This window comes from Phocoena phocoena, chromosome 2 (genome assembly GCF_963924675.1).
Source record: "Phocoena phocoena chromosome 2, mPhoPho1.1, whole genome shotgun sequence".
NCBI classification, from domain to species: domain Eukaryota; kingdom Metazoa; phylum Chordata; class Mammalia; order Artiodactyla; family Phocoenidae; genus Phocoena; species Phocoena phocoena.
The window spans coordinates 106392521-106412634 of NC_089220.1; the positions used below are offsets into that span (position 1 = coordinate 106392521).

At 36.4% G+C, this 20114-nt stretch overlaps 1 protein-coding gene across 2 annotated transcripts in view; it reads left to right on the forward strand.

Annotated features, from left to right (window-relative positions):
• Positions 1-20114, forward strand: part of USP3 (ubiquitin specific peptidase 3) — a 91486-nt gene that overhangs the window by 34561 nt on the left and 36811 nt on the right. For both annotated transcript variants that reach the window (XM_065871497.1, XM_065871498.1), the window contains 5 exons: positions 9668-9751; positions 12887-12968; positions 14490-14572; positions 16154-16267; positions 19098-19211. In XM_065871497.1, the coding sequence (XP_065727569.1) occupies positions 9668-9751; positions 12887-12968; positions 14490-14572; positions 16154-16267; positions 19098-19211 (477 nt within the window). The remainder of the gene's footprint in view (positions 1-9667; positions 9752-12886; positions 12969-14489; positions 14573-16153; positions 16268-19097; positions 19212-20114) is intronic.

The window sequence follows — 20114 nt, forward strand, 5'->3', positions numbered from 1 at the left end:
TAGCACATGGTCTGAAAGCAAAAGCCTCCTTCTTAATAAGCTGGCACTTTTCTGCTTTTAACAAAGGAAATGAGTTTTCTCTGCAAGTATTCTAATTTTCCAAAATTGGCTTAGTTGATGGCCACGCATTAGAATTGAATAAAAGAGAATTTAAAAATAAGCTTGCTTTCTAAAAGAGTTCTTTGGATTTAACTTTTCTTGGTTTGAAATAGATGAAGTCACTGGAATACCAGCTTTTTTTGTTTTGTTTTTTGTTTTCTGTAACTATATCTGTCATTTATAATAAAGCTGGAGGTCAAAGTTTACTCTAGGTGTCATATTATGATGTTATCTATTATACAAGGGAATGAAAAGGAATTTAAAACTTAATGATCGATTTGCCATTGCCCTTTCTCGAGGGGTACTTTTTGCATTAAAGTTTTTTGATTTTGTTTCTTTGGTATTAGTATTATACATGACTTACTGTATAAAGATTGCCTTATAGCCAGTAGATTAAAGGACTTGTTCCTTTACTGTTGCGTAAAAAATTCAGGTTCATTTGTATGATGATTGCTTCTTGTTTCACGTGGGTGAAGAATGATTTGGTCTGGGAATATTTTCTTAGTGCTTCAAGAATATGATGTGGAGACTTATGACTTGGGTAGCTTCAATAGCACTTACAACAGGAATGGAAAAAGCTTTAGAATTTTAAAGCTGAGAGAGAGAGATTTTCTTTGTTTTGAGTGCGACACCTGCACCATATAATATGGTAGCAGTTGAGCAATTAAAAGTGGCTAGTGGGACTGAGGAATTGAATGTTTTATTTTATTTTAACGATTATGTTTAAATTGCCACATGTACTGGTAGCTACTGTATTAGACAGTGTAGCCTCACACTTAAAATTTAACATTGAGTATTATGAAACTTTAAAAACCTTAAGACAAAAATCTGATAGAAACTCCAAAATGAAAATAAGTCAATTTCACTAACTAAAATAGTTGTAAATAAGTATAACTTAAAGCAAATCTAACCCAGTAAAATGTGTCACAAAGAAAAATTATATAATTACTGAGTTAATTTCACTAGTCTGCCAACATATTCATTTTAAAGGGAATCCCAGATGATTGTATCATTAGAAGCAAAAATACATTTATAAATAAGCCATTTCTGATTTTTAAAAAACTAATAACATTGAAATAAAAGGAAACTATTAAAATATGATAGTTCCCCCCCAAAGAAAGCAAACAACATATGCAAATTGATGAAATACTAAAGCTATTTCCATTAACATCAGAAACAAGACAAATACTTCCTGTCATCATTTACATCATCGTCACTATTATTAAACATTGCTTTGGCAGTTCTATCCATTGAAATAAGACAATAAATTGTTGGTATAAATATTAGAAAAGAACAAATTATTTCTGCTTTCAAATTATATAATGCTGAGAAAACTTGGGACCTTAGTAGAAAACACCAAGTAGAATTAATAATTCATTTTCAGATGGTGATACATAATAAATATGCAAAAACTAATAGCTTTCTCTTCATTAGCAGTCATTAGTTAAAAATGGAAATGACCAAACAAAAAAACAGACATTCAACATAATGACCAAAACTATAAACTAAATCTAGGAATAAGTATTACAGAAAGATACAAAGCAAAGATATGGATCCTTTGTGAAGAAAACTTGACATTGTAAACAGTTCCTTTCCCCCTCAAATTTTTACCTTCAAAAGTTTTCCTGGAGACAGGGTCTGATGAACATGATGGTCCTCGAACATACTGTGCACAACATCCAAAAAAATCAAAATAGCGGATATGTTGCTTTATTCAATACATAAATATTCATCGAGAACCAGCTGTATGTTAGGAACCTAGTCTTTAGTGCAGTGGTCTCTAAAATAATGCACTTGAAGGTACGGGAGGAAAATAGCAGAACTTTTATTAAAACTTTTTATCTGGCAAAAATAAAATCATTGGCAAATATTTAAAATACCTACCGCCAGTGGTCTGTAGACTACGTGGTTATGTGTCATGAACCACACACGGAGTGTCCTGAATCAGCTTCACGTGTGGCGTCCTCTCCCTTGTTCACTTTTAGCATTGTGCAGTATGTTAACGGTTTTTGTCTGCCTAGTTACATGGGTTTATTTAATTTTACCAAGAATCAACCCTCTTCAAATGGATACATATTTTAAAAGATTTTTTTATGAGAAGAAGTCCTCCGAGATAATAACAGTAACAATAGTAAGACAAATACTGGTGAACAAGGAAAAGGTAAGCTGACATACACTCCTACTCTGAGCTCATCAGATACATTTTACAAAGTAAAAATATTGGCTATCTAATAAAAACACAGACTAATCAGATCTGATAAGTTGGACAAAAAGTTTGAGACTGTGTGAAGTATGAATTTATATCCATTATCATTAATGTCAGACCTCACCCTATGAGGTGATACTAGTTTAATAATGAGATACTAGTTTAATAATGGTATGAAGACATTTAAAAAGTTTATTTCATCTCTAGCTCAGTCTTCTAAAATTTTTCTTTTTTTATACTATATGCATATTAATTTAGATTTACTTGCATATGTAATTAGCACAAATGTGTAAATGTGTTGGGGGTGATGGATGCTCAGTTTTGTGGCTTAATTTTTATCTGATTAGGAGCCATTGAGAATAATTTGAAGATTTCGTCTTAGTGGACTGGTGTTTTTCCTTTTATAATTAGAGAGGGCATGAGGCACAGGCTGGAAATAGGAAGGAGACAAGTGTTTCTAAAGTTAGAATTTTTAAAAGGAGGTAAACCCACGTTAAATTTTAGGATGAGAAAATAATTGAGCCATGCTGCATGTTTTAATTTTTGGAGAATGGGGAAAAAGTACAGATAGGGATGAACAAGTAAGGAATATTTTTTGTTGTTAAACAAGTGAATGGTGCTACAGGGAAAATACTGAGGGAGGGTAAGGGAGTTGGTGTATGGAATGAAAGCTTAAATCTAAACATAAAGCAGGTAACACTGAAGTGAAAGGGAAGATTGGGAGGAAAAGATGAGAGAGAAGAAAATTTAGGTAAGGTCGACATTGCAGGGACCATCAAATACTATAGTTTAATTCGGCTACAGATATCTATGCGTTTGAAAGTCACTGTATTTGGGTGGGGCAGAGGGAGATATCATACTAAAGGAAATAACCAAGGTTTAGAATAAAATATTAGTTGAGATGAAGGAGGAAAAAGATGGGTTTGGGGGAGATTATAGAGAGAAAAATATTTAGAAAGGATTAGGCATGATTAGATGCTAGAAATTAGAAAAAAAATCACAATCTTAAAAATGTACACATAAGGAATCAATGTAATGAAGAAATTGGACAATTTTGCTATTTATTAGAATAAGCAGAATTTGAAATAACTTGAGCTGTGATATTATCAGTTTTTTACCAAAGTATAATAGTAGTATAAATAATTGGTATTTCTTATGAAAATTTACCTGCTACGTGTTCTCTCAGTGCAAGGTAATAAAATTAATTGTGTATCTTCTGCTCTGAACAGCAGTATATATATAATACCCTACTCTACATTTAACAGTTTATTAACTGTTGGCTTGAAGTACGTTAAAACTACTTTAGTGTCATATTTGGTTCAAGGAATTTGGTTTGAGACTAATTTTTACATAGCTAAGATGATAGTATACTTTGCCTCAAGGTGTTAGAAGTAGAGAAAGATACCAGTACCTTCTCCTTCCCTGCCTTTTTATATCTGATTTCCTTATCTAACATCTCTAATATGTTGCCTGATATGACTTCTAAGTATTATTTTTTTGTCTTTAGTGTTCAGTTTACTTTAATTTCCTTAAACAGTTCTTTCTTTTTAGTAAATACAGAAGTAAACGTTTTCCTTGTCTGACAAGTAGTCTGTTAGAGGTAGAGCTCATCTTTACTTGAAGAATCACCTAACATCACGAAATTTAAACTTGCTTAAGTGTTAATATAATAGACTAAAAGTTGGTTGTGTAATATAGGTAGTTCCTGACTTTTGTTTGCTAGACATGTGAAGTCCTATTTATATGAAAAGATGCCAAAACCTGGACCTCAGCTCCAATTTCTCAGTAGAAAGATGAAAAAGAGGAGTAGAACTTTTTATATTATTTCAGTTACGTTTTGGGAACCAGGTGTATTTTCACCTTGCAACATTTAACCATATTTTATAACAATATTGATTTCAAAATGGGAAATGCATTCCAAGTTTCAGAGGAGCAATCTAGAAGCTTTGAAAACACAGCCTACAAGTTATGCACTTTTTTGTACTTATTCTGGTGTAATCTCCTTGAAGGGAAAACTAAGAATAGTGGCTAAATTTTGTTTTTCAGGTGTTAGAGGTAAGCATAATACTGACCTAATACCTTCAACACAATTGTAAACCAGGAAGAGATTTTTAGAACTTGTTTACTTTAAATCCTTCTTATTGCCTTGGGACTTTTTAATATCAGTATTAGTGGGATAGTTTCCAGTTTGAAAGCAGTGTCTCAGCTAAAGACTAAGGTAACCAGACAACATTTAAATTCTTATTTACTTCCTACTTTTGTTACTTATTTTCTTTTCACCTCTGGGCCAGGGAGGAAGAAGAAATCAGAACAGGGAATGGGGGCAGCTAGAGACGGGTGTGCTGTGAGGCAGCCCTGGTTACACAGCAAAAGGAAGCTGACATTTATTGACCCTCTACCACGTGCCAGGCGCCCCTGGACGTTTTGACCTGTGGAAGCAGGTGCTTTCCTTTTATCATCGTCATCTCATAACGCTTGTATAGTGTGGTGAATTCAGACAGGACAAAAGTTAGAATCTTAGAAGTAAATGTCCTTCATAGTGACTGTAAGAAGATCTAAAAATGACTCTTGGCAATAAGGACAATTGTGAAAACTTAAAACTTTTTAAGCCAGTGAGAACAAATTCAGCCAAAATAAAATTGGCTTCTTATAGTTCATTAAAGTTATATTTATTACCTCTTTATAATATTGGGTAGTATTATAGTAGAACAGCTAGTATCTTAGATATTTTCTAGGCTAGCAGTGCTGTGCAAGAGAAATAATTCGTCACATATGTAATTTAGAATTTTCTAGTAGCCACGTTAAAAAAGCAAAGACAAACAGGTTGATTAATTTTAACTGTATATTTTATTTAGCCCAGTTATCCAAAATATTATCATGTCAGCATGGTAATCCATAAAGAATTATTATAGTGTGCCTCTTTTTTTAACATGAAACCTTCAAAATCCAGTGTATTTTACATGTACAAGCACATCTCCATTCAGATGCTAACTTTTCGTCAGAAATGCTTGATCTGTATTTAGTCATAAAAATTGCAGTTAAAAATGTAGATTCCAAACACTATTAAAAATTTTCCAATAAATGAATAAAGTACCAAAAAACCCCATTTTCTTTAATACTTGGCGTCTGTTTTGACAAGACTGACTCATCTTTTTTAGAATAATTGAGCCCAAAGCAAAAGCATATCAGTCTCAAAACTGTATCTAATTTAAGTAAATCCACTAACTCTTGTAACCACTCAGTATTATCAACATCAAATTCAAAGGACCATTATATAAACTGAAAATCAACTCCAAATTTGTCCATATCAACAAAGCATTCTTCAATTTTTCTTATAGATTTTGCAGACAACTTACATAATGCCATCGTATTTAAAATCTTCTGTATATTTGTTCACATTGAAATGTGTAAAGTCATTATTGATTTGTATTATGAATAGTTTAAATTTTAACATAAATTCTCATACCTGTCTAGCTAGGTCACAAGCAAGCTTTTATTCTCTCCTTGGATCTTTAAATTTAGCTCATTCATGTGCACTGTGATATAGGTGAAAAAATGTAAATCATGCTGTGATGTTTTCTCTTTGTTCAGTATTGGCAGGTGTTTCTTTTGTTTCAAGAAAATCTTGAATTAGAGTTAAGAGTACAGTAAACCTTTGTAAAATTCTTCCATGACTCAAGCAGTGAACATTGGCAAAGAACATGTAGTCATTAATTCATTATCTTCCATTTCTTTTAACAGTTCCATAAACTGGTGATGAGTCAGAGCATTTGCACATGTATACTGAACAATTTTAATAACTGCATCCATGATACAGTCTACTTTAGAGCACAGATATTTTCAATATGTTAATATGCAGTGGATCAAATAAGGGAAATAATTCCATTAAATCCGGGTTTTTGATCCCATGTAGCAGGTCCTTGTCTGTCTTGATAGAAACTTTTTCCTGTCTAGCTGAAAGTGACAGATGTAAAAGATTAAAAAATATTTACAACATGCGGTTGATTGTTTTTAAGGTTGCAAATAGATGAAGACATTTCAATTTGGAAGTCATTTGAAACAAAACATACCCAAAGTATTAACTGGCCGTTGTCTCTTGTCTTGTAAAACTCATCTAAAGCGAAAAGTAAAAGTACTTACAATTTTCAAATGTTGAATGAATTGATCTTGAATAATGTTAGAAAGGTCTTTTATTCACTAACAGTTGCTTGATGGATCAACTGAAGATCTTTTACTTTTTGTAAAATATCCTTTTTGATCTTTATCTCAAATTCTAAAACATAACTCCCTTAACTGAAATAATAATTTAATGTTTCACCTCTCCATCTAAAAATGGTTTTCTTTCTTGAGCAGGAATTCAAGCTATTTTAAAGCTTGCCAGAATTACAAGCTCAAATCCTTAAAATCACTAAGAAACTTCTTTGTTATACATTTCATTCTGATTTCATTGATTGTGACAAATTTCATTGATTATTTTTTGACTGTAGAGAAGCAACTTATATTATTATGCATTTGCTGAAAATGACTCAATATTGTCTACTTTATTATCTTAAAACTTTTTTTACACAGCTTATTACTTTGGCTCTGCTGTATTAAGTCATAATTGCCATTATTTATAAAATTTGTGATACACCTTTTCCACTCGATACTGCCTCATTAGTGTGCCTATGTTGTCAATTACACATTTGTGTGCAATCTTTTTTTAAAAGTTCCAAACTTCATTTGGAAGTTAAAATTTTTTTTCATTGTTAGTTTTTAACCCAGAAAAATAATTTATTTGTATTAATTATTAAAATAAGTATTTCAGTTTAACTACCAATTACTATTTACATAGGTATCACTGTAACTCCTGCTGTCCGCAGAAAGTATTCAAACAAGCACATTACAGCGCTTCATTATTGCATAGAAAAATAACTGAAACCTTCTGTTGACATAAACTAGACTGGTGATATGCTTATGTGTGATCCTAGAAATGACATGTGCACCCACACTGTGCACTGCAGTACATCTTATATGATGTCATAATAAAAGTGAAATATAGTTTTACCAAAACCATAAAGTATTTAATGGAAATATATTTTATACTGCTTTAGTTAAATAAAATTTTATATCAATTAAAATTTTAAAAGATTAAAATGCATTTCCTCAGTTGCATTAGTCACATTAGAACAGCTCTGGAGTCTAGAGAAACTTATTCACTTTAATAATGAACATTCAAAGAGATGAAGCAACTAGACCCAGTTAAGTCAGCTTAGTTCAGAATGGAGCAAGGCCGTAAATGAATCTGTATTTCAATATATGAAAAACGTTCCTTTAACAAATGTTAAAGGCTGAATTCATGTCACACCAAAAAGAATTAATAAGAAAAAAATCAGTTATTTCATATAATCTGAAACAATTTGTTTCTTTTTTTTTTTTTTTTTTTTTTTTTATGCGTTACGCGGGCCTCTCACTGTTGTGGCCTCTCCCGTTGCGGAGGACAGGCTCCGGACGCGCAGGCTCAGCGGCCATGGCTCACGGGCCCAGCCGCTCCGCGGCACGTGGGATCTTCCCAGACCGGGGCACGAACCCGTGTCCCCTGCATCGGCAGGCGGACTCTCAACCACTGCGCCACCAGGGAAGCCCCAATTTGTTTCTTTAAACAAAGCAACCTTTTTTTTTTTTGTAGAAGCTAAGGGGTTTACTTTTCAATGAGATATTCTAGCAGCATGTATATACATGAAAGATGATCTGAATTTGCTTTTAGACTTCATTCCCCAGATGAACACTAGCATTTGGAGTTATTTTTGTTTTGAACACTGGGTATTCTTTTAACCAAAATACGTGCATATATTTATGCAAACATAGAATGAAAATGTAAGCAGGAATTAGAGTAACAATACAATTTCATTCTTTAGTGAATGCCTGAGGTTCATGGAGGAACCAAGTGCCTTAAACCCAGATTTGCAGAGTAGACCTTACCCTCTTAACATTTATGCTGACAGGAAGCAAGGAATTAAGCCTTTTCACTAATTTAATTCCTTTATGTCTTTGTCATAAAACTGATAAGGAATTATTTTCCTGCCATTGCTGGTACTTTGATCATAGAGAAACGGTCTAGGATGTAAAAGGTAGCTTTTGCTATTTGTAGAAACGTTAGGGATTGACCACGGGAGCTTGGAGAGAATACGTTAGAGACTCTTGATTGACAACACAGGCAGTCAATTAATGCGGAGGGGCATGATAAATAATTACATATATATTTTACTTAAAGTTTTCAAAAGCACTCACATTTTGAATTCTGTGAATAAGAGACACAAGCCATGCTTTTGTGTGTAATCTTTTTTTTTTTTTTTTTTTTTTGTAATCTTTTTTTTAAAAAATTACTTTCCTCCATCCTAGTCACAATTTTTTTATAGACTGGTTTCAGGTATGTAAGACATGTTTTTTGGATTCTGCTAGAGATGACCTAATTTTTACTAATTGCTATGCATTCAAAATTTTTGTTTGCTCAGAATGGCAATGTTATTGTCATTATTCTTTGGTAGTTATAATAAGTGGTTTTGTACAAAGCTGCAGTTCAAAAGAATATTTTGGTACTAGCTTGTAAGTTGTTTTTATTAAAATTGGCCTTATTCTAGGAAGAAAATTGAATGCTAATGTACAAGTTAAAGTTTATTATGTGTGATTCCTTATATTATTTGCTTATTGACTCGCTAAAACACACACACACACACAATATCAGTTTTAAGGAACATCTTAAATGTCTTTCTTCAAAGCGGTTATCGGTTTCCTGAAAGATGTAGCCACTGTTTTTGTTTTCTAACACCTTGGAATGAAAAGATTCATTCTTCTCAACCATCTGAATTCAGTTTATTTAAATTAAATTATGTGTGAAATATATGGCTTTTAGTTTTTTTATTCAAATATCCCTACATGTTAATTACTTTTTTCCTGCTTTTCTCTTAAATCTCTCCTGCCTGCAAACTCCCCATTAATTTGAGTTGGGAAGGATCACATTAAAGATTTAGGCTTCGTGCTACATGAACAGAATTGGTGCTTTGTATTTCATTTTCCATGTATTGTGTACCACTGAAAAGAATATAACACGTGTAGTAGCGTATTTCATTTTTGAAAGAGGAATTGAAGAGCTTTTGAATAAAAATGTGTAAAGAAACTGGTGTTCATTGCCTACGTGGCTTTTTATAAAGGACTCTCGAAAAGCATTCCACTGTGGATTCCAAGTCCTCTTTAAACTCACCACTGACAGTAACTGCCTGCAGAGGCATGTGATCATCTTGGCAGTAGCCAGGCCTTTTAGTGATTTCATTACTGTGGTTTCCTCAAGCTCTTTACACACATTGATTAATATTTTCCTTGCAGTTATCGCTGTGATGATTTTGTGATTAATGACACCAAGCTGGGACTGGTACAGAAAGTCAGAGAACACTTACAGAACTTGGAAAAGTAAGTAATAGGCCTTGGGAAAGAAGGGGTGGAGTGGGGTTGAGGGGTCTTTCAGCATTTCTGAGTGGGATTTTTGTTTATGAGTTCCATAACTTCATCACGTTTTTAGTGTGATTGAAATGTGAACAAAGTAAACTTTGGAGTTGGGTATCTGAAAATGCCCATAGTCAGTGATCATAGCTCAGCATTTATTTTGTTTAATATTTGTCATAAACCATGTGCAAGGGCTCCAGAGCCTGTTTTTCAGTTACTATCCACCAACTTATAAGCTCCTCAGTTTATTTGCAAGGGGAATTTTGGTAGTGCAAGGGAAGGGCAAAAAATGATACAAAATCATTAGAGTTACCTTTGATATTAGAAAATCCTTATCCAAATGTATTATGAGGTCTTCTTAGAAACTCTGAAATTTATGTATCAAGGGAAAATAGGTTTAATTATATTATTGTTCAGCGTGCATCTATGTGATAGCACAAGATCCTAGTTTCTTCTTTTCCTTTTTTTTGTTAGGGGCAGTATTTATCACTTGAAAGTATAGGAAGCTGTGAAATGCTTTGTCATCATAAAGAAATTAAACTGCTTAAGTGAATAGAATTATTTTTTGCTATAGCCAAATAGGTTAGTCAGATAAAGCTCACTAGACCCAAAATTCAAGCAGTAAACAGAAACCCCAGTAGCAATGTCTTTTGAAGCTGCAGTGGATAGAAGCGTGGCCCTGACTCAGGTGAAAATGGTCGCTGACTCAGGTGAAATTTGTGTAAATCACCCCTAATTGTCAGGTGCCATCTAATTTATTTATTTTTTGTTGTTTTTTAAAAAATCTTTATTGGAGTGTAATTGCTTTACAACATCTTATTTATTTTGACAGTTGATGTATAAAAATGGTATTGTGAGAACATGCCACAAGTGAGAGTCCTTCAGCAAACTTACATGTGAAGCCAACAGAGTATTTTAAAATTGAGTGCTGAGAGGGAATAACCTAAGTTCTTTGAGTGAAACACTGTCTAGCTTTGGTTAACCAAAGTCTCTGTGCATGTCTCTGTCTAAATAGACTATAAGCTGATAAGGGAAGAATCGATTTCTTTGAAATCTAAGCTAATTAGAACAGTCTGGGTTTAAGTGCACTTTGGCTTGTCATCTTGGGGCTCCTCACTTTTTCAAAGCGCCTCCTCCCTTTTAATTTGAACAAAGCAGCAGGAGCATATCTAGGGTTAGAGACACAGGTATAGACACACAGATCTAGAATATTGAATTTGGTCTGAAATAATCACAGTTAACTGTGAGGTAGGAGATTCCTGCAGTAATTTATGTAAATATCACTCTTTGGTGTGGTGATGTCATTGTAAAGATCTTACTAACTTGATTCTTTGTTATAGAAGTAGGTAGCAACCAAATTATTTCTTCCTGCCACTTATAGTTTTCTCTAAGAAAAGACTATATCATCTCAATGACAAATAAATTCATCAGAACTAAGTCAAAGGGAAAACCGGAAGTTCAAGAACCTGCATGCGTTTATGCAGATATTGAATCTTTTATTTCCATTTATTTCTTCGTCAGGTAAAAGCTGTCACAGACTGCCTTGTCTACACTTCTCCTTGGTCCCACTGAAAAAGCTACTTTGCAGTCCTTTTTCTATGTCGATAAACATTACCTAAATTTATTTTTATTTTTTCAAAGATAGCCTTTACTCTGTAATGGAAGCTACAATGAAAGAACTATGATTACATTTGAGTTTTACTTGAGACTGTTTAGCGTATCCTCTGGAGAAGCACTGCGCACCAGAAACGTTGTATTAATCTACACTGCCCAGTATGGTAGCCACTAGACACACGTGACTATGGAGCACTTGAAAATTAGCTAGTGTGACGAGGACTGAATTTTACATTTTTAAGTTTAATTAATTTAAATGTATTAGCCACAGGTTGTGAGCAGCTACCATATTAAATAGCGTGGATCTAAAGGATTCTGCCATTTTGAGAATCATTGATGATAAAATTTAATAACATATTTTTAAAAAGCTAAATGCTTTTTTTGTATAGGTTAAAACCAGAAGTTAACTATTAGGCATTATCACAGTACATACACTGTGCTTGTGAGTGAACTTCTTTACTTACAGAATTTGTGAAGGAATAACTTAACATCGTAGTACATATGGGATTATCTCTTCTTACCTTGTAGTCACCAGTACACTGAGAGGGACATACATTTCTGAAGACGTTTTTCCTAAGAATATTTTTAGATTTGAAACAGCTGACTGTCACTAGATCTGATGCTCTGAAGACAGTTCATGTGGAAATTTTGGAAAGAAAAATAATTATGTATTTTCTTTGGATTAACCTGGTACTTTTGGAAGATGGGAAAGAGTTGGTAGACTTAAAAAGTCTATATTGTTTAATAGTAACTTTCACTTCCTTTAGATTAGTTCCCCGATACATAATAATTTTAAAGTGAAGATAGGAATTATTTCCTCTGAAGATAGGAATTATTTTCTAACAAATTTCAAACTTAATATCTCTTTCAATGAGAAACATTTAGATAATTTAAATTCAGAATTTATGTGCTAATTAGAATTTGTTTTAGAATATGCTTTGTAGCAGAGCTGAATCAAATGAATTGATACATGCCTATGCGTCTATAATTTATCATTCTGCAAACTCAGATTATATCATCATCTATTACAACATACTAACAAAATATGATACCTTTATCAAAATTAAGAAAGAAGTGGCATAGAATTTGAGACTTAATGTTAAATCTCAGAATAATCATGTCAGACCAGTGTTTTTCTTTTTTACGAGTAGTGGATGTTCTCTTGTTTGAAGCTTCACCGTTGATTAGGTAGATAGAGCGGTGGAGGAGAGGGACTGTCCATCAGACCACATCCACTTGGCCAGCGTTTCTGGGAAGCGCCCGGCGGGTGGCAGCTTCCAGTCCCACCCTGCTGGAGGAGCAGTGGGGATTTCCAGGGGAAGTGGAACTCCTCAGTTACTTGAAATACTTGTGGGCCACAGTGGCCTAACAAGTCACTTCCGGGACTCCATGCCCTAGATACTTAGAACAGCCATGTTTACTCTGTCTTGCTGTGTAGTGTTGTGTATGTATGAACGTCTTTTTGACTGTCTGTTTGTGCTTTAATAGCTCAGCTTTCACAGCTGACAGGCATAGGAAAAGAAAACTCTTGGAAAACTCATCACTGAACAGCAAGTTACTAAAAGTAAATGTAAGTAATTAAAATGTATTCAAATATAAGAATTGGTTGAAATCTAGTCACTGTTTGATTACAGTTCTAACATTAATGTTGCCCTTTATAAACTTTTATAAATGTATGCCTTGGATTTGGAATATTTTACAAAATGTTTGCCACTTGTACTAATGATTCTTGACGTGACTGAATACCCCAGCGAGTCTGTCTGTCAGTGCCTTCCTTCCGTCAGGATGACCACCGTGCTCCTCTGCCTTAGGAGGCATTTGTTCTTAACGCCTACTCGTGTACCTTATTACTCCATCTCTGTAGGATCCCAAAGATCCTTGCTTCCTTCTGTTAAAGGTCCCTAGTGCAAATTCTATGGGTCTGGGGCTTCCCTGGTGGCACAGTGGTTAAGAATCCCCCTGCCAACGCAGGGGGCACGGGTTCGAGCCCTGGTCCGGGAAGATCCCACATGCGGCGGAGCAACTAAGCCCGTGCGCCACAACTACAAGCCTGTGCTCTAGAGCCCGTGAGCCACAACTGCTGAGCCTGTGTGCCACAACTAGTGAAGCCCGTGCACCTAGAGCCCATGATCTACAACAAGAGAAGTCACCGCAATGAGAAGCCCGTGCACCTCAACTAGAGAAGGCCTGCACGTAGCAACAAAGACCCAACACAGCCAAAAAATAAATAAATAAAATAAAAATCTTTAAAAAAAAAAATGCTTTGGGTCTGAAGTTTTGGTAAGTTTTTTCCTTAGGGCCTTCATTAATACAGTTTCACCATAAAAGAATAGGCTTCCTCATTCTGATACCCATCTCTTACCAAATGTATGGCCATTAATGGAGTAACAAAGTTTAAAGATGACTAAATATTGTAAAATATACCAGTAATTTTGTCCTGCATCTACCTCTCTGCTGTCATGCTAGCTGTGTTTAGACACACAATTAAGTATTACAATTTCGTGGAAGAAAGAGCTAAAGTGATGCTTTGGGTTGGATGGGTAGATTCACTAACCACGTGTAGTACTCAGACATCACAGTGCATTTGTACAGCTAATCAAAAAACAAAGCCTTAGTCTTTAAGGGAAGTTCAGGTAGTTTTTTCAGATTGATATTCCATTGCTAGGAAAACATGTATTGGTCATTTGCATGGCTTAGAGTTAAAAGCTGGGGGACAGAAATACTTGGCATGTTTATATTTTTTCCAATTTGTAGTAGCTTTAATAGAGTCTTATGACGGTGTTAAGTCTTAAACTTATTTAAGGATCTTCCTGGTTTTTGCATTGTGTACTCCACAGTACTTATTAATGGTGACTTCCTCATAAACTTCCATTTAGAACAATCCTAGGATCAGAAACAGCCTTCTAAAAATATCCAGACACGTTTACAGAGAGTAGAAAGAGAATTTGAAATATTTGTTGGACTGAAAAGTATCAATTCCGAACTGGCTTGTTGTTAGAGTTTCAAATATAGGCCTTTGTTCTTCTTTGATGTTGAAACAGTTGACCTTCTCTCGGTATTACTGAAGGCCACCTCTTGTTCCATTTTACAGGGAAGCACCACTGCCATTTGTGCCACAGGCCTTCGGAATTTGGGGAACACGTGTTTCATGAACGCCATCCTTCAGTCACTCAGGTACTGTTACAGTCACAGCTTAAGTATCTGACGTTAGTTTCTGGTGGAATGGTTAAGAGCAAAGGCTCTGGGTTCAGATCCTGTCTCTGCCACTAACTCTAGCCTAGTAACTTGGGACAAGTTACCTCAGTTCCCTGTGCCTTAGTTTTCTCGTCAGTGAAATTGGGGATAATAGTCTACCTCACGGGGTAGTCGGGAAGATACTATATAATTTACATGAAGTGCTTAGAACAGTGCCTAGCAGTAAATAACTGTTAGCTGTTATTATTTAGTTCCTGTTCCTTCTTGAATAGGCTTGAGCACAGGCCAGCAAACTTCTGTAAAAGGCCAGATTAAATAAATATTTTTAACCTTTGCATGCCACATCCAGGCTTCCTCACACATCTTCTCCTCCCTTCAACACCCCTCTCCCTTTTAAACAACTCTTTAAAAATATAAAACTCACTTTAAAAATGTAAAAGCTCACTGGCCCAGGGTCAGATTTGTCCTGTGGGCCATAGTTTGCAGACCCCTGGGCTATAAGGAACCTTGTTCAGATAACTTAGTTCAATCATTAGTTGAGTCTTAAGTATGGTCATAAGATCAGATGTTTAGAAGATCTTCAAAATGTAAGGTGAGCAGGGACTTCCCTGGCGGTACAGCGGTTGACTCTGTGCTTCCACGGCAGGGGGCTCGGGTTTGATTCCTGGTCAGGGAACTAAGATCCCACATGCTGCGTGGCTTAAAAAAAAAAAAAAAAAAAGTAAGATGAGCAGGAAAAATAAAATAGACAACAAGGCTGACCTAAGTTATACAGAAGAAATTATTTAGAAAGTTGCATACTTTTAGATTTTAATGTGGTATCAGAGACCACAGTAAATTATTTTCCCAAGGCCACCTTGCTAATGAGGAACAGAAGCCATGTGTGATCTCTCCTTAAAGGTACTGGCTCTCAGCTTATCTAGTCTTGCTCAAAGAAGAAATTCTAGTCACTACCGAATTCTCCTTGTTACTCTGTATAGTGTATTTAAACAATATGGTTGGTTTCATGGCTTTTATTTGAGGAAATTATTGAAAACTTGGGAACAAAGGCCCTGAAAAGAAAGAAATGGTGACAGGCTATATAGATGGGAAGGGGGAATTGAGGATTTCTGGAACAGAGATTTTGCTTTAAGGTCTTTGTTTATTTTTGCAAAGTCATCTACTTATATTCCCTTTAAAAAAAATATTTATTTATTTGGTTGTTCTGGGCCTTAGTTGTGGCTCCAGGGCTCCTAAGTTGTGGCATGCAAACTCTTAGTTGCAGCTTGCATGTGGGATCTAGTTCCCTGACCAGGGGTTGAACCCAGGCCCCCTGCAGTGGGAGTGCAGAGTCTTACTCACTGTGCCACCGGGGAAGTCCCCCTTATATTGTTTTCTTGGAGTAAATGAGGAAGCTTAATGAAGAAACGCAATGTTAAGAGATTGCATTGAGTATCATTTGAATGAGAAACTGAAATATCACATTTTCAAAATCCATATACTGTATAGGTCTCAGAGTGCTTTCTTTACTTCATAGTACATTTAAAAACTAATAATTTTTTTCCCTTCCTTTTAAAATAGTAACATTGAGCAGTTTTGCTGTTATTTCAAAGCGCTGCCTGCTGTGGAGTTAAGGAATGGGAAGACAGCAGGAAGGCGAACGTACCATACCAGGAGCCAGGGGGACAGCAACGTGTGAGTCTAAGAACATGTCCTTTCTGGCTTTGAGCTACAGAACAAATGACTCTTACTGGTGATTTCCACTGCATTATCTGAGTTAATAGGCACGTGCATTAAAAAAACAAACAAACACCAAGACAACTCTCAATTGTGTTTAAGTATCTAGCTAGCAATCTTAATAATTGTTAGAATTCTTTTATTTCTATTTACCGAGTAGGCAGGACAAATGTAGCACTCCGCTTGTTGAGTGTGTGGATTTGGGCATTCTAAAATTGACATCTATGAAGAAAACACAGTTTTAGGTATAGACCGGCGTGAATATCATTAGTCTTTGTGAATTGATTTGTCCGATAGGGTTAGGTAAACCTGTCTTGGATAATTACATTAATTTGTAGTTATCAAATTAATTACAGAGCAGTACTGTCAATTTTTAGCTGATATGGAAGGAGAAAAAAATTGACAAGTGATTATTGAGAACCAAACCAATATATATTCAAATTCAGTGCAGCCACGTTCTCTCTGGGGTTCAGCAAGATTTATCATATCATCATGACCGTAAGGGGTATCTTAACATTACTGAAATAGGGCTACGATTTATCATCTGTATGTATTTTAATGTAATGTTTTCCCTGCCTGCCCATCCCTGCTCCCACACACCCCATCCCCACACATTCTGAAAAGCCGTCTTATAATCTGACAGTGTTCTGCCTAGTTGCCTGAGGGAGAATAGGATAGGCCGTGTTAGGATAGTGTGTAGTGTGGAGTATGCAGTGAAGCCAGGCATTGGAGCAGGGATGGAATGATATCACTAGAAGTGGTGTTTTAAGAGTTTACTTTGGTAGCAGCATATAGGATGAGCTGGAACGTGCCTGCATTCAAGGAGGCTCTTCACTTTATAGTCATTGGTTAGAGGGAATAGCCGTGAAATGAAGAGGAAAAAATACATGTGCACAAACGTTAAGGGAAGAGTTAGTAGTACCTGATGCATTAGTGTCATTTAGGGTTTAGTTACGAATTATAGAAATTGCCGCTGGCCATTTTAGGCAGAAAAGGAATTTATTGAAAGTCTGTTGGTGAGCTTACCATTAGTGGATGCGGGGGAAATCAGGTCTGGAGTCTAGGCATCCATGAGGGTGTCCCATTAGGACCGCTGTCCGTGCTGCACCGAAGTTCGCATTGCCAGCACTGCTGGAGCTGGGTGCTGGGTGGATGCTGCTGTGACTGCTCGGCCCCTGCACTCCTTCCTGACTGTGCTCTTTGCCACCAGAAACAATCTGGCACTGTTCCAGCTTCAAATAGGCATACCCAGGCCGTGTACCTGAGTCCTGGCTTCAAGGGGGAGCGGGTGGGGGCTGAGAGAGCAAGTACCTGGCCTTTTCAGCTTCCACAGTAGGAGGCAGGCTTTGACTCTTAAGGTGGGGTTCCTCAAACATAGGATGAGGGTTCAGGTACTAGGGAGTAAAAGATATGATTTGTATCTCAGGAACCTACTGGATAACAGGGGTTAAGAAAGAAGATAGTGAGATTCTCTGTGATATCAACCAGGTTTCCACGAGTATGGTAGCTGTATTGACACATACAGTCATTGAAGTTGAGGAGGTGTATAAGCTTACCTACATGCATAGAAGACCAAAACTAACGGTGACTTAAACATCCGTGGTTTATCTTCTCACATAAAAGTTGGAGGTTATCCATCTAGGTTTGTTTCACACAATCATTGGGCTCCTCTGGCTTTCTGTCCCACCAGCCCTGGGTGAGACTCTTATCCACATCATCCACAATGGTGCTGGCGCACCACCATTTCGTCCTCATTCTAGCTGGAAGGCAGAAGGAAGGGGTGAATGAGAAGGACCACTCTTTCTCTTTAAGGGAATTTGTCAGAAGTTGGGCACACTCAAAAAAATTTTTTTATTCCAGGAGCTCATGTGCCAAGAAAAAAATGGAAGTTGTATTCCTGTGAGAGAAGGGGCGATTGGAGACTGAGGGGCCGTAGGGAGAGTACGGAGAGCAGGTTTAGGACACAGTGAGTTAGAAGAGACAAGAGGGCAGCCAGTAGAAAATTCCTGTTGGAACCTGGAGACAGCTGAGTAAAAGTGGTCATGAGAAAAATCTGGAGTTTAGATTTGGATTTGAGAGTCATTGGTATAGAGGTGAGTGTTGAAGCTTTGTGGCCAGATGAACTCTGCGGCAGAGATGAGCAGTCACGCACCGAGGTCTGGGGAGTGCGCTCCTAGAGAGTGGCAGGAAGGAGAAAGGCAAGAGGTGGAGAAAGAGATTCTATTACTTGTTTTATGGGTTTTTTGAAACATTTCATCCTTAGGTAATTTGATTTGTAACTTATCCATTGCTTTATTTTACAAGTACGGCAGTACTTTGACATGCTCAGAGTTCACCATATAGTTAAAAAACTAGTTTTGTCTATAATCACTGCTATTTGTATGGGTTTTTTTTTTTCCTTCTTTTTTTTTTTTTTTTTTTTTTGCGGTACGTGGGCCTCTCACTGTTGTGGCCTCTTCCGTTGCGGAGCACAGGCTCCGGACGCTCAGGCTCAGCGGCCATGGCTCACGGGCCCAGCCGCTCGGGGGCACGTGGGATCTTCCCGGACTGGGGCGCAAACCCATGTCCTCTGCATCGGCAGGCAGACTCTCAACCACTGCGCCACCAGGGAAGCCCTTGTATGGGTTTTGAGATGCTGTACTTAGCTGTCAGGTTGAGTTCAGAAGAGACCAAACTCTTTTTATGTTTTCATTTTTTATTTGTGGATTTTAGACAGTTTGGCATTATGTATTGAAATAGCAGCCTCTCACTAATGCTGAGGGTCTCATCATCCCCTGCTCTTTTCTAGGTCTTTGGTGGAAGAGTTTAGAAAGACACTCTGTGCATTATGGCAAGGTAGCCAGACTGCATTTAGCCCAGAGTCCTTATTTTATGTTGTTTGGAAGATTATGCCGAATTTTAGGTAAGTATTATTTAATGAAGGATGTTTAAAACATTAATATTAGTCTTTACACTGTTCCTGAAACAATTTCCAACAGTGGTGGTATTCTCAACAATGAAACCAGTGTTTTGTTTTTTAAGGAGAAGAGCAGAAGTTGGATATATCCTACTAGACAAATGTGTTTAAATAATAGACCTTAGAAAAATCTTTAACAAAAGGCAGGGCATTTTGTTGTTATAAAAACAGAGCCCTTACAAATAACTTACTTGCTCTAGGAAAACATACTGGACAAAATTTCCTTGATTTTTTTCAAAATCTTATACAGAGTAATTATCATCATACACCGTCCTGTTATTTCAGCTAAAAAAAGAAAAATCCAAATGTAGTCAGTAGAAAACCATGGTATCGTATTCACTGTTCTGGTCTGGGTTCTGAAGACCTTACAAGACTGTAGTTAAGTCCGTTGGGATTCATTCGCTTTCCAGAACGTAACACAATTAGCACATCATCTCCTAATGTGGTTATAGAGTCACAGCGTTTCCCGTGTTCTTTATCTGGTCTCGCTTGAGTGGGGAAACAGCCCTGCTGTCAGAGAAATCTCCCTCTTCTCCTAAGCTAGTCCTCCCCGTAGGTAACAGCAGATCTGAAGCACTACGGGTGCTTGACAGCAGCCTTCACCACCTTCTGCTGATTTTATCTTTCTGAAGCACGCCACGGCTCTTACTAGTCATGATTTTGGCGCCTTATGTACAGCCCTCTCTTTCTTTTTTAAAACCAGCACGCTCTGGTAAAACTCAGCAATACATCTTGCTTTACTGTCTCAGAGTGGTTTAGATATATTGGTAGTATGGAGAAATGTCTAAAGGGTAACAGCTTCAAAGGACTATAATTTGTTGCCTTGCCAAAGAGTCTAGCCTTGAGGAT